This window comes from Lates calcarifer, linkage group LG9, assembly GCF_001640805.2.
Source record: "Lates calcarifer isolate ASB-BC8 linkage group LG9, TLL_Latcal_v3, whole genome shotgun sequence".
Classification (NCBI taxonomy): domain Eukaryota; kingdom Metazoa; phylum Chordata; class Actinopteri; family Centropomidae; genus Lates; species Lates calcarifer.
In genome coordinates, this window is record NC_066841.1 from 14046116 (window position 1) to 14061003 (window position 14888).

The 14888-nt window shown below is 39.7% G+C and overlaps 1 protein-coding gene across 1 annotated transcript in view; it reads right to left on the minus strand.

Annotated features, from left to right (window-relative positions):
* The window catches only part of LOC108874089 (potassium/sodium hyperpolarization-activated cyclic nucleotide-gated channel 1), a 64181-nt gene that overhangs the window by 32362 nt on the left and 16931 nt on the right, over positions 1-14888 (minus strand). The window contains 1 exon segment of the mRNA XM_018662482.2: positions 4073-4234. Within this exon segment, the coding sequence (XP_018517998.1) occupies positions 4073-4234 (162 nt within the window).

Below are 14888 nucleotides of genomic sequence, written 5' to 3' on the forward strand. Positions count from 1 at the left end.
ATGTCTCCTGTAGGGTTTCAACTAGGGATTATTTTCATCAGCAGTTTTTTTTAAACGAATTCCTGATTGTCTAAGAGGGTTTGAATAAAGGGCAACTGGACTTGGTTGTAGATACTTGAAGACCTGTCATCCAAGAGGCTTCTGACTGGTATGATTTTATGGTACGATGTATCTGTTGTATCTGTGTGTAGCTTCCTTTGTATTTTGACATCAGGAGACTATTGTTGTCAAACACTCAAGACTTGCAGTTTGCAGAGCCTTTTTTTGTCAACTTTCTTTGTCTTTGGTAAGATGAAACTGTAGAGTAATTTGCATGCAGCACGTAGAAACGACTTTACAAAAAGCAAAAGCTTCTCTTCATGTATGTAGAGAAGCTAGTCTGGTGACTCTACTAGTCAAAAAGATTTACAAATGTGTATGACAATTTCAGAGTAAGTGTGTAAGTGTTTATGAATGCATTTTCCAATCCACAACCAAATACCAACCAATTTGAACTAATATTCAATTTACAGTGATGTAAAGCACCAAATCCTTACATTTGAGAAGCTGAGACCGGAGATGAAATGATTAATCCTTTCATCTCTGGTCTCAATACTGTCAAAATTTGTATTTTCATAAGCGTTGTAATATAAAGAGTAGAGGTCTAGACCTGCTCTACATGAAAAATGCTTGAGATGACTTTTGTTGTGATTCAGTACTATATATATAAAATTGAATTGAATTGAATAAGCGAACACATGAAGGAAAAACTGACTGCAGACTTGTGACATATATGGTAATCCCACTGGTCTGAGATTTGAAAGTATTATTATCCCTTTAGACTCCTGTACAGATGGACTGTGTGAGGCTCTATATATAGGTATGCTATCCTGCAGACAGGCAGCTACAGTTAGAACGTGTCACCAGAAATTTTAAATATCTGTGTAGAGCTAGGAGACATTTTTGTAAAGTTGTTTCTACGTGCTGCATGCAAATTACTCTACAGCTTCATCTTACCAAAGAGGGAGAGCTTAGATTAATCAGTTGCCACAGCTGTTTTAATTCACCTATAAGCTTCCAGCACACAAGTATCTTATATGTGCTCCTTCTTTCAGAGGCAGGTTCAGCCAATGGCTATAGCTTTCCATGGTGCAAATGATCCTGCCACACAGCAGGGGCAGCAAATTAGCCTTTTACATGTTTCCCATTTTGTATTGATTAGCATACAAGAAGGGGAATATATCTGAGCAAGAGAAGCTGTTCATTATTAAGCCTGGTGATTACATGTAAGTACAAACTCAGAGCAGTGTTGATCAAAGGGAGGTTTTTAAAAAAAGTCAGTTTGCCTTGTTTTGTGTACTAATATGAATTGTGACAGATCTATGGGAAATTACATCAGTGCAAATTCTTTTTGGTGCAAACAGGGATGGATAATGTCTGTTTGGATGAATAACACATGTTAGTTGGTAGTGGGCTCACTCGGGCAACTCATTGCCTGAAAGTAAAGATAAGAGTGGGATACAGAGTTGTGATGTTAAGGGATGTTGACATTTGCACCTCGAGTCTGATGCCTCGGAGCAGTCAGCATGCATGTGGAGTGCAGAAATGTTTGTTGGAGAGAGGGAGATGAGAAGGCAGAAGAGATCCCCGGGCGAGCATTTACAATCAGCTTCACCCAGGAGGCCTGTACACACTTCTACGCTATCGTGTTGCTCTGAGAGGAGCAAACCCAGTTCATTTGACCCCAGCTCAGAGAAAGAGAGGGAGGCGGAGAGACACAGAAAAACACTGCAAAAGAAAAGGTACAGACACAGCAGAGGCAGTCCGCAAACACCTCAAACTAGGCAATTATCTGTTTGGATATCTCTGTAGTTTTTGGGGAGTGTGAGACATAAGTGAATAAATGAATAAAAAACATGCAGAGGTTCATAAAAAGTGTTATTTGTGTAGATGCTACCAAAACAAGAAGGCCAAAGAAAATAGAGAAAATTATAAAAGTTTGACACTAGCTGTGAAAGTTTTCAAATTTTCCTACTTTACTGTAATTTAAAAAAACATAAAATGCAGCACATTACTGTTACAGTGTCACTTGTATACATATACTATAGTACTCTTTGGTTCAAAAAAACTGGCTCACCGCCTCATTAGATGTTTCTTTGTAGGTTGGCAGAGCAATAATGTACCTGCAACAACGTCCCTGATGAAATGTGCCTGCAATTCTTATTTATAGACAGACTCTCGCTCCAAATTGGATACTATATCAAAACAAAACACCAAGAGAATACAATGCCAAGCCTGTATCCACACCTCAGCATGTCATGCCACTCAGTGCGTCCTGCTTTTTATCAGTGGATATTTTTATGTTATTAAAAATACACCCATAATTATGTGAAATTCTGTATTTTTGACGGTCACTGCACATTTACACCACAGTCCAGTTCAGAACAGCCTGTCCAGACTGAACTCCTACAGTAACCTACATGTCACATCTCACCTTTTACCCATAAGACTCACACTTCAGTGCTGCAGAGTATTGTCACGGCACCAAAGTGGTGTTCACACTGGACAGCGGCAGAGGAAGCAGTGACAGTCTGATGTGGCTCAAGAGTGTTTAACCCCAGCCATGCTAGTTAGTGGCGAGCAAAGAAAAGGTGATTGTTATTCTCCTCTACAGCTTTTCCATCACCATTATTTCCATTACAGTTAGGCTGACAGGTATACCATTTTGAGATGTGTTATCCTGTGGTTTTATGTGCACTGAAAAAATTCAGCTCCCTCATCTGACAGCATCCATCCATCCATCCAATATTCTATACCGCTTATCCCTAAGGGTCACGGGGGGGCTTGTGCCAATCCCAGCTGACACTGGGATCAACTGACAACATGAGGCTTGAAACAGGCGCTCCTGGACTGATGAGTCAAATCAGCCCTAGAAATTGCCATTATTACAGACTGAGAAAGGTTATAAACTGTGGGTTTCTTTTCCTTGCTACCTGACATAGAAATACTGTGTTTACATACACGTACATATATTTTTTTCCCCAGTTTTACCTGATTCAGATGCATGCAGAGCAAAGACGGTTGATTCCTCAACCGACTTTTATTAAGTATTTTTTCAGGTTGTCTAAATGTTCCATAATTTTCTTTTCAGTATCTCAAGTTCAGAGTGAACTGGGAGCCTGTTGTTGTTAACAGTAATTGCTGTTGAATGCCCATTCAGCACTTGATTAAACTCCTAAATCCCTCCACTGCAGTGAACTTATCTAAAGCTGCTTTCTGAGGCTAGATTTGATCTGCTGACAACACACCTATATATAAAGTAAACACATAAATTGACAGTCCACTAAACCCCATCTACACACAGTGTCCAATCATAACTTGGGAAAAAAGGCTTAGACAGGCCTGTCAAGCTTTGTATGCCAAAGAGCAATACTTTGCATATACAGAGTTCAAAGAGTTTGGAGAGATATCCCTTGTTCTTTTTTATACAGTTAAGGTTTAAGCAGTAGATGAAATTGTTAATTTTTAATTTTGGCACTATTCCAGTAGTTACAAAGCTTTACTTCAAAGGTCCTATGTTTATATCATTAATTAATTAGGTTACATTATCTTCTCCATTAGACATCAACTGCTGAGGATGATGATGTTTTGTATTCATCATGTACCTTTAGCCTATATTTTTCAACACATTATTGTATAGAAAGCAAACAGGTACATATTTAAGAAGCTCTTTACTAGATTTTTGTTTTAAAATGATTTAGCCAGAAATATCTAAAATCAAATAGAGAAGGTGTTTGCAACCGACTCATGGACTTAATGAGCTAGTTAGCCAAGACTGATAAAATCTTCCAAACACAGTTGTCATTTCAGCTGACAAAATCAACAATTGACTGCTGGATATGCGAAGTCTGCTTTTTTCTACCTCTGTCTAAAACCGTGGGCTTGTTGTTTTGTAAACTCTGTTTGTTACAAGAAAGAAAACAGGCATAGCAGAATGAACCAGGTGGGTAGATGGGGCTTAGTGACACTGACACAGTTTTTGTATACCAAATGCCAAAATAACAAACAAAAGAGAAGAGTGTTTAATACTTACAACCATACCATTTAGGGACACCCAGCAGTCAGGGGGAAAGTCTTGGAGGAGAGGCACCAGATACTGGAGACAGCCATCCCAGTGACACAGAAGCAGCATCATCCCTATTAAATTAAATATTCTTACCACTGCACTAGCCAGGTCATAGGTCATGTGGAAAATCTGGCAAAGAGAAAAATGAGAGAGAGGGAGAGAGAGAGAGAGAGAGAGAGAGAGAGAGAGCTTGGTTAGACCTCTTCAGCATCTCCTTTGTTGTGTTAAAATGTACATTCAATTCAGTCTGATCGTACAAGAACCTGGAGTACAGTGTTACGAAGTGATACAAAGTTGAGCAGTCAACACAGATGCACAGTGGTTCAATTTTAGATTTGTCTGAAAATCTGTCACATGCTCTGGTATTTTGCAGAGACACAAAAAGATAATAAAAAAAAAAAGATTAAAAAGACACTTAAAACGTTCACAAAGGTACAAAGTCACCTTTGAAGTGGAGGCATGGAGTGCCTGTTTGGCCACCAGTGTGTGTGTGTGTGTGTGTGTGTGTGTGTGTGTGTGTGTGTGTGTGTGCATGCATCTTTACACTCACAGATGTTGAACTGCTCATAATTCAACATGGCTGCCTTCCAAAACAAACAGACCAGTGGAAGGAAATACACGTACAGCACAGAGAAGGTAATGCAGAGAGAATGAGGCGGATGGAATGCTGCACAATGAAGGAAGTCCAGACCTCCCGAAATAATCAGCCAAGAAGTGTGTTTTTTAAACGCCATGAGCTTGGGTGAGCGTTACAGCCGGTGTGGCTATTTAATCAGAGCAGGAAGTTTCAGAATAGAAAGTCATCAGCAGGGTGAGTAAGCATATCCGCTATGAGAAGCGGTTTCATTTACATGGGATCTGGGCGAAGAGAATTGACTCACGCCCGGTTGGCTGGGGCGCTAATTCAGAGTTTCTCATTAGCATGTGAAACCCATTACTTCTTTCCAGGTTAGTTATTCCATAATCATCCTCACACTGATGTTCAATTTCTCCCTCTAAAAAAAGTTAAATATAGATTTTAAAAAACACCCCAGATTGGTTAGTTTTGCATAATAAACCTGTCCCATTTGCCAATTTGTTGAATGAAAGATTTCAGGTAATTATCTATTTTTAACGTTGATTGCTTTCCATTCCCAGTAAATTGCCCATTCTAATTATCGTAAGTGTAATGAATGGAGCATGGCTCGCCACACTATCATAAAAAATGACAAAAAGTGAGATGTGCTGTGAACTTTTTGTTCCAGGTCAGTTTTTCTACACTAGTGATGACAATTTAAACAGAGTTTAAATGATGCAATCCACAAAACCTAGTTCTGAGAGTAATCAATAGACTGAAATGATGCCAGAAGAGTAATGTATAGAGGGCTAAAGCTACACAATAAGTGAGGATGTGCAGTAAGTTCAATTACTTTGCATTAAAACACTTGAATCAGAAAGTAAATGAGCAGCTGTACTGAACATTTCTACATTTCTATTTGTAACAGTGTCTTTTATATTTAAACTTGTATCCAATCTTAATTTTTTATTTTATTTTTCTCCTCTGACCATTTTTTTTACCAAATTGCAAGGGCTACTCTCTTCCTCATGTCAGACAGTGCAGTCACTCCAGAAATGAAAGAGAGCCTGAGTATGGACTTCATGTATTCTGTCATAATTATGAACCAGTTTTGCCGTGCGTACATGCAAAGCCTACCATTGAAACCCCACCAAACCCCAGGTGTTTTAAAAGCTCTTTGAATCCACATCTCTCCACCCCGGTCTATTGTGACTGTCCCGTAACCTTTCTGCACAAAGGACAGTGTCCACACACAGAACAGAGGAGAGAACAAGAGGCTGAGCTGATGCTCAGATCCCTCTATGGTTCAACTCATCCACTGGGAGATACAGTGCACTGCCCTGAAAGGCTAAAATTAGCCACTAGCTTACAGGATGGCTGTCTCAATGCACCCAGTATCTCTTCTGCTGCCTACATCTTTATTCTTAATTTAGCACAACTCTCTCTCTCTACCTCTGTCACGCGCATGTGTGTGTCTTCACATTCATCACAGATTGATGACATAATAACAAAGAACAACAGACAAAGGGCAAGACAGACGCAGGGAGAATGGGAGAGACAGAAAAGATATAAAGGTACATATTCCTGGAGGATTACAATTGGAGTGGAAAACAGGAAGTAGCACTTTGGTCCCTCTTTGAATTGCAAATGATTCACACCAGGCAGAAATAGAAAAGGATCAACTGCTTGTCTGCACTTTCCTCCTTCAACTGATGCGTAATCGAAAAACACAACAAAGAGGAAACTCAGAGAAGAAAAAAACAGGGCAGAGGTTTTGGTGGGACAGCAAGTAAAAAGGTAACATGTGTTTGAAGGTCGCAGGGAGGGCTTTCCAAATTTCCTAGCCAGGGATCGTTTCACTTCGCTGGAAGGCCTCTGTGATCTTTGGGTCACGCGGAGTCACCCAGGCCAGAGAGGAAAGATGTAGAAACTCATTAACACAATGGGGGGTTTGTTTGGGTTTGTTTTTCAGGGACACCAGTTTGAAAAGTCTGCTAGTGGCAGCAAGTAGCCACAAGGTAGTGGTCTATTATTAGGGCTCTTAATAATAGAGGCTCCGGGTGTAGATCACTAGTTAGGTTAGGGGATTATACAGGATAACCTTCATTGTGATGTAGGAATATATTAGGGATGAATTTGAAGTATTTGGAGTGAGGTGTTTCAGTTGTTTCCGCTACTGAAATAAAATTTAAATAAATAAAATTATATGTAATAATACAAAAAATATAATGTATCCGTGCATGTTCCAAAAAATCATTTGCCTGGAAAAGCAGTGGAAAGCAGAAATGAAATCCACTACAGGATATATGTGACAGTCTTCAGTTTCTATACTGGAGCTTCTCTCAGCAACTATCTGTGACTGCACCCACAGAGAGTGAGGCAGTTGTGTGTCTAAGCAACATATTATTTTAATGGAGAGGAGTGATTAATATATATAGGCCTGTCACTTTTGTTTTGTTCAACATACACAGTAGGGGAAATCAAACCAGACCCAAAAAACAACATTAGAGGCTTTGTGTTATTCAAATGGTTCATCATATTTGAGGAAGTTGAGTTCAGTAAACTAACCCTGGATATGCTTTCATGGTGACTTCTCACTGCATTAATACACATAGCGGTTCCTATTTCACTTTGAAACTATTTGCAAAGCAGCATGGCTAATGAGAGATTGAACAGGCTATCCTAGCTGCTATTTTAACAGGTGAGCAACAGAATTCAGGGCTTCTGATTGGTTGCTGCAATACCTTCCGACTTCAGCTGCCTTCCTGTGTGTTTTTGATAAGATGTTTTTGAAGCTGCTGTGCAAAAGCAGCATTCAAACCAGCATGCACTGTGTGCTGTCATGCGAGACCCCGGTTCTTTCTGCAGTTCTGTGGTCTGACGTGTTGTTGTGTTGTTCCCTCATCAATGCATTGATTTAATTTTGTGACTGTGAGCATCTGTTAGTTCCAAAAGGGTAGCTGAGCCGCTGCTCTGTAAAATATCTATATCTATATCTACTTTGTGCACTTGCGTGACTGTGCCCGTGCGTCTCAGGATGAAAGGTGCTGTGTAAAAATCTTGAACCACCCGCTCACATTGCAGATACACAGGAGAGCAAAGCAATGACATTAAACTGACATTTCAATAAACATTGTCCAAAATGTTGGACACAACAGAGGGGTTGACTGAGCTCTGTATTCCAAGATGTGAATTTATTTTCAGAGCTCTCTCTCTCTCTCTCTCTCTCTCTCTCTCTCTCTCTCTCTCTCTCTCTCTCTCTCCTCCTCTCTCCCTCTCCCCCCCCTCTCTGTCCGTGGCACTATAAGCTCTCATAAACTGCATGACTACAGGAAATAGGTGGCACTGACACTGAGCCAAATACACCACCAATACTCTCAGCTGGCATTGGCAAAATATAGGCTTAGAATTAAGTCCATCAAGCTTAAATTTGACCAGGGACAGGGGCACAGGTCAACATAATCCTCTAATACAGAAGAGACAAACAGCCAAGATGTGATGTGATAGCGACACAAGGTCACATGCTGGTTGTGTCCAGCCAGCACGGCGCTCATTCACATTTGGAACACCCCCATCCATTCAGTAGGGATATAGATGTAAACCTGGGAGTTACCTTCATAAATAAACTTCTGTGAACAAGAGTGATAAAATGTCAATCTGCGCCAGACTTTTAACTTTAGAACCCATGTATAGTGTGTGTATAAAAATCATAGAGGTGATCCAACATGTGTTCTGCTTAAACTTTTACACCATGGCAGTCAGGTCAGCCAGGTTGGTATGCATACTGTTGATATGTGTATTGTAGGCTGACTCTTATGCGCAGAGAAAAGAGCATGCAGGAGAATTACTCATCGTCAAGCTGTGGGCCTCAAACACGCAATTACAAAGTGTTCTTTATGCATCTTCAAATTGGACATGAGTGACCTCTGTCTGAGGTTAGTGAGGATTAGCGAGGGACTAATTTGAGGGGATTAAATCCACCACTGGCTATTACATTGAAGGATGACAAAACTGCTTCCAGGAAAATCTGGAATTCTCCCGCTTAACATCGTCTTGTAAATCTCCTCTTGGATCTCTCTTGGTTTTGCTTAATCACAAAATTACAGTTGAACTTGGATTTGAAAAATCATATTATCATGTAACAGGAATTCACTGGGATTTAGCAAGTCTCGTGTTTTCTTCTTCTGTTTCCCTTCTCCTGTACTAGAAAAAAGTTGTTTGCCATTAAACTCTGTAAGTTTAAAAGAAGCAGCCAAAAACTCCTCAAGACAATGTATGTCTTAGCAGATACAGATGAAAACTGAATATTTTATATAAACTAGAAATACATTTCCAGTGTACTCTCCCCCTTAAGAAAAGCAGCTTGCTGGAAGTAATTACAGTACTCGTGACTGTAATGTGCTATGCGTAACCATGATTATATAGGGATGTGTATAGTTCAGCAATAAATAAACATAAATAGACTTGGCATTATTTCAGAGCTTCAGGCAGCATACTGCAAAGGCAGCTCATCAGTCTGCAAATCTGTATACAGCACAGACTAGAATAGACCAGACTATACAGGAAGAGCAGTGTCATACATGCAACTTGGCTCCCACTAAATCATGTCAAATCTGTGTAAAAACTGCACAATTGTTTCCCCTGCATAAAAACCTCTGAATCTTTAGCACAGAGGCAGTGCATTTAGGTAATGAGGCCCAACAGTAATTTGTAGTCAGAGACTTAATTAAAAGGCAGGTGGTGATCGATGGGGTCTTTACACAGGCAGAAAACAAGTAGTGATCTATTAATGTAACAGAGAAGACTTTTAAGAGGAGGTCATTATTTCTTTACTGCATGCACCTCAGCCTTACACGCTCAACAAAGCATGACATCCATGGAAGAAGTACTAGTGAGTAAAAGTACATTAGTATTAATGTAGTTAGTAAAATATACTTTAAGTATCAAATGTTTAGTACTTGTAATGCAGAATGACCTCTTTAAGAGTTTCATATTTTTATGTATATTATAAAGTTATAATTATTCAAACACTCGTGGGCTTATTTACTTTATCATACACTGTAGTGTAGTTAAATCTGCAGTATAAAACAACGTTTTATATTTTATAAACTGATCATGTTTTGTATGAAAAAAATGCATTCAAGTGTTTGTATTTAAGTACAGTACTTCACTCACTCTCTAGCACTGCAAATAACTGATCTCTAAACTATCACTGAGGTGACAAAATAACATCAGGCTCAGTAAAGCATGTAATCTTCAAGTATTTGAATGTAGGCTCATATTCTTGATCATCAGTATCACACATAAACATAAAAGTGAGTAGAGGATGAAAATAGATGGTAGGTGTTGTTGAAGATGTGGTATTACTGTTCTTTACTGGATTAGCCCGTACCAACCACTAATCAATGCATTCATTTAATTGGCTGAGTCATCCCTTAGTAATGTGTCAGTCACAAGTTAAAATAAAGACTCTTTCTGCCCAAGTAGCTTTTTCCTGTGGGAGCAACCGGCGCTCATCCGCTCTGTTTTCCATCATTCCTGTGCCCGTCAGCAGTATTCTCTTGTTCTTCCACTAAGCACATCACACTATACCGCGAGCCTCGCTGCCTTGCCCGCTGTCTCACCCGCTGTCTCACCCGCTCTGCGTCTATTTTGGTCGTGTGAGCGTGATAACCTCAACACTTCTGTTCTGCCTTAATCTGCGCTCTACCCATTCAGAGCTGCATAGGCAGAGGCAGCATCCTCTGGGGCAGAAGCTCACACGGCCACAGGGGTCACGTTTATGATGTCTTGTGTATGGGACTCATTTGTGGATTGTGTAGGGAGGATACTGTGTAGATAATGTTCTGTAGGACTGAAACATTAACTTGAAAAATTACATAAGAATCCTGTACCTCTTCTGTCAGTGCTTAAATACACTGTGACCCACACAGTCTGCTAAGCCTCCCTTTTGTCCCTATGTGCACATTATTCTCAGAGTCTGTAGGGATTAACGTACACATTTAATATATGCAGTTAATTTATGCATATTCTTATAGAAATTTCTTTCAAGTTATCAAACTCTCTCCTATGCGAGGAGAGGCTCTGTGCATCCGGCGAGCAAGTAAATGTATTTATGGACGAGGAGGAGGTTGAATGTTCTATTGATTTGTACCTGTAACCTGAGCAGTGGTAACAAAATAACAACATCAGCTCAGGTCTAAGAAAACATGTACACATGACTGACATCTCCAAACATAAGCTGCGTTACAGCAACACCTGTGCCACTCGACAATGCAATGAGAAAATGACTGAGAAAACAAATGAATTCGGTACGTGTGGACATATTGTTCAAAAACATGCCAGTAGGCTCGTGACCCATTTTCCCACCAATTGTCTGGTTATGCAAGTCTGTTTCAGCACGATAGTTTGACAGCATCATTCCAGGAATTAAATCGGTGCCCTCAGTCAGTCAGTCAGTCTGTGATGGAGGGCTTGATGGAGGAGGGGAGAGAAATAACAGGGAGGTAATGGCGAGGCATGCAATATCGACACAAAAACTAGGATAAATATGACATCTCATGGATCAGAGCTCAGTCAGCAAAGATCACACAATCTCAAAACGCACAACTCTCAGCTCTGGCTCCATAGTAAACAGACAAAAGAGGCTTATCAAACTTCTTAGCTTGCTCTTGGCAAGAAGGTGAATAAGTATATTTTCCAAATTGTTGAACAGCATTTTAATTTACTTTTTAATTTTGTTCAAGTATCAAAACATGTAATGTTTGTACATCTTGTGGTTATTATTATTTGAATTCTAACCACACTTAATTTACAAAGGCAGAATTTCAGTAAGGCTGGCAAGCATGATAATATAGAAAAAAGACAAGAGAAGGAAGGAAAGAGGGAGACAGAGAGATAAATAAGTGGAGAAGTGAGAAATGAGCAAAAGAAGAAAGAAAACAACAAGATTTTGATTCTGGAAATGTCATGGAGGGGTGAAAGCGAGGAAGGGCAAGTGTTGTAGCCTGGGTTGTGGTTGTGCTAAGAAGGCAGTCAGGGGGGATTACTGCCCATGTGAGAGCAGGAAGGATTTGACTGGATTGCACAGGGTGACCTGCTGTGCTCATGTAAACATCAGCAAGACGGACCCTTCCTACCACAGTTTACACCCTTCCCGATGTCCCAGCGTGGGTGGAGATGGCCTCGCAGTATGATTTTTAGATTTCTGAATCACACACACTCAAAGCTGCAATTGATCCTTTTTGAAGCTCAAACACAGCCTATGCTGGCTCTAATAGTAGCCATGTTAATGGTAAATACAACAGTACAGTAACAGTACAACAGTAAATCCACAGAATGATGGAGGCGGTGTATTATAATCAGTCATATGATCCACAGTGGCGCAAGAGCACATTATCTTGTCTCACATACCTCTTACTGTGTTGGCTGTAGCATCATGACTACACCTGATATGCTACACAATCTAATCTGAACTGTAGTCACACCATAATAATACTTTTCTGTGGTGTAATAATAGTTCATTGCTATAATGATACCCTATATGAGACAATATAAACTGCTGCAGCCTAGCTGTTGTCTTGATAGATGGATGAAGACTGCTTCACTAAATCCATCCACCACAACATTAACTCTTGGGAAGTGGAAGCAGAAGAACCCCAGATGCATCAGTAGTTATTAATTAATTAATTTGCACAAGGCATCATGACAGGATGTCTTCCATGAATAGTGTTGCCCCCCTCTCTCAATAACCAAAGGATCATTATGTGCCTCATGGAGAATCAGTCAGACGTGTGTAGGGCTCTAAGAATTAGTCAATTAATTAACTCAATTGACAGAAAATTAATCAGCAACTATTTTAATAATCGATTAATCACAGTCATTTTTCAAGACAAAATGCCAAACCTTTAATAGTTCCAGTATCTAAAATGTGAAACTTTAATGTCTTTCCTTATCTTATATCAGATTTCATTTCATATCTTTAGGTTTTAGACTTCTGACAAATGTTTTGGCATTTTTTTGTTGCTATTTTATGATGTTTTATAGACTAAATGAAACATGAAATGTATTGGCACATTAATAAATGAATAAGTAAGTTGCAGCCTCACAAGTATGAAGAGCCTGCGGTGGGCAGATCATAAGAGTTTTCCCAGCTAACTACCAGGAATCACCCATGTATCTGTTTCCCCTCCCCAGATACACCCAACACACCCTCTACTCTAACTCAGTGACCACCAACAACAGTCCGAACAGGCGAACAAAAATAACCGAGATTAGCCTAATCTCCACACTTATCACTTCAGCCCCCTCCCAAGACTCTGTCATCTGTCTTCTTACTGTACTGTGCACATCATGCAGAGGGAAACTTGTTGTTCACAGGGGGATATCCCATGGGGATGGACAGGAGATCAAAGCTGCTTTCGCTGGCTGTTTCCTACTCAAAACTCTGGAGAGGGGGTTAATACAAATCAAGAAAAAATTATTGATGCTGAACATCAGAATGTAACACGATAGTAAAAATAAAATTCTGCTAAAAATAAGCAGCAGATGTTGATTTAGTTTGATTGCTGTGGGGCTGCAGAAACAGCTATACCCCAGGCTCAATAACAGAAGATGGCAGTGGTTTGAGGGCACTGCATATATCGCTCACTACTATAATGCAGTAATTTATATGGCATAAAACCTGCATCCTTTATCTTTCAAAAAATTATGATTAAAACACTTCTGTTTTATATTGCACAAGATTTAAACTCCTCTCTAGACAAACTGTTCCTTCTCTTGCTCCCAGTCTTTGCCTCTCGGTGTCACTGCCTTTCTGTCTCACTGTCTTTACTGTGCAGACTGTGTCTGTTTATATCTTACATCAAATAAAGGGCCGAGACTGAGAGACGGACTGACAGCGACAGTAAGAGATGAAAAGAGAGAGACGGAGGTAGAGATGAATAGAGGTACTCCCAGTGGAGGAGTACACAGCCTTTTAAATGTCATACATCAGCTTACAGTGTCAGTATGATGCAGAGTGACCTGTTAAGTTAGCAGTCGTCTGTATAGGTGAACCTACAAGAAATCCGAGCACAATGAATATGTTCCATCAGCACTTTTTAAAATCACTTATATACTTACATCTACCCTTTCATAAGAGATAAAGATGCTAAGAGTTTAACACAATATCAAGAGGACATGAACTACATCTGTCAATATCTATCTAGTATTAAATATTACAATCATGTATATTTCATCAGTGATAATTTGAAATAATCTAAGTAACGGTTTAAATATATATTTAAACCCTGCTTAAGAATCTTGAAACACAGATTCTGATAATCTAGCCTATTTTTAACCTATATTTCCTCTCACTTCAATGCTTTTCAGGCTTCCTTTTCCCTCTTTCTGTTCTATTTATCATAAAGACACACTTTTGTTGTTTGGGTTGTATGTGCGGTACTTTAAGTATTTGATATATCAAGAGCGATGCCTCTATACCACCTGCAAAACTATATTTTTCTATTTAACCGAGAAATAGAGCGCAGCTGTGCCACTATAGTTAGTGTGTTTGAAACTATACTTTTCTCTCTACTTCAACCACAGGTCTCACAATTAACTCTGTACTCTAAACCATATGGTCAAACAATTAACACTCCCTACTGCAGTTAACAAGACCTACTAGCAACAGAAGGAGCACTCAGTGACTTGGCACGGTAAAATGGGTTAAATCTACAGGGGATGAGGAGAAAAATTCTTTCAGGCTGTGGAGTCTGGGATTTTCCACCCTGTGGGCCAAGAGCGAGCTTCCCTCAGTGAGCTGAGCAAGAACATGATTCGAGGCACATTATGTTCATCGTCAGAGAACCGTGTCTTAAAACAGAGGGGACAAGAACACCGACAGCATGAGAGGGGAAAAAAGCATTGTCCTTCGTTTTCGTCTGCTTGACAAAATTGGACTGGAGGAGTCCATTAGGCTATTGTGTGCGAGACTTTACTCGCTTGTTTGTGTGTGGACGTGTGTGTGAGAGGGTGAAAAGACGAGAGATGGACAAAGAGGGAGGGAAAGTGAGGGAGATAATGTATGTTTTTGGAGAAGCTGCAGTATCAAAAGAGAGATTCTGACCCCCCAAAAAAACGGGAGTGCTGTTTTTTTGTTTTTTTTTAACAAATGTAGCACTACTAATATCTGTGGGAGAAAGATAATTCTACATTTTAAATACCTAAAAGTAATTTAATGAAGCA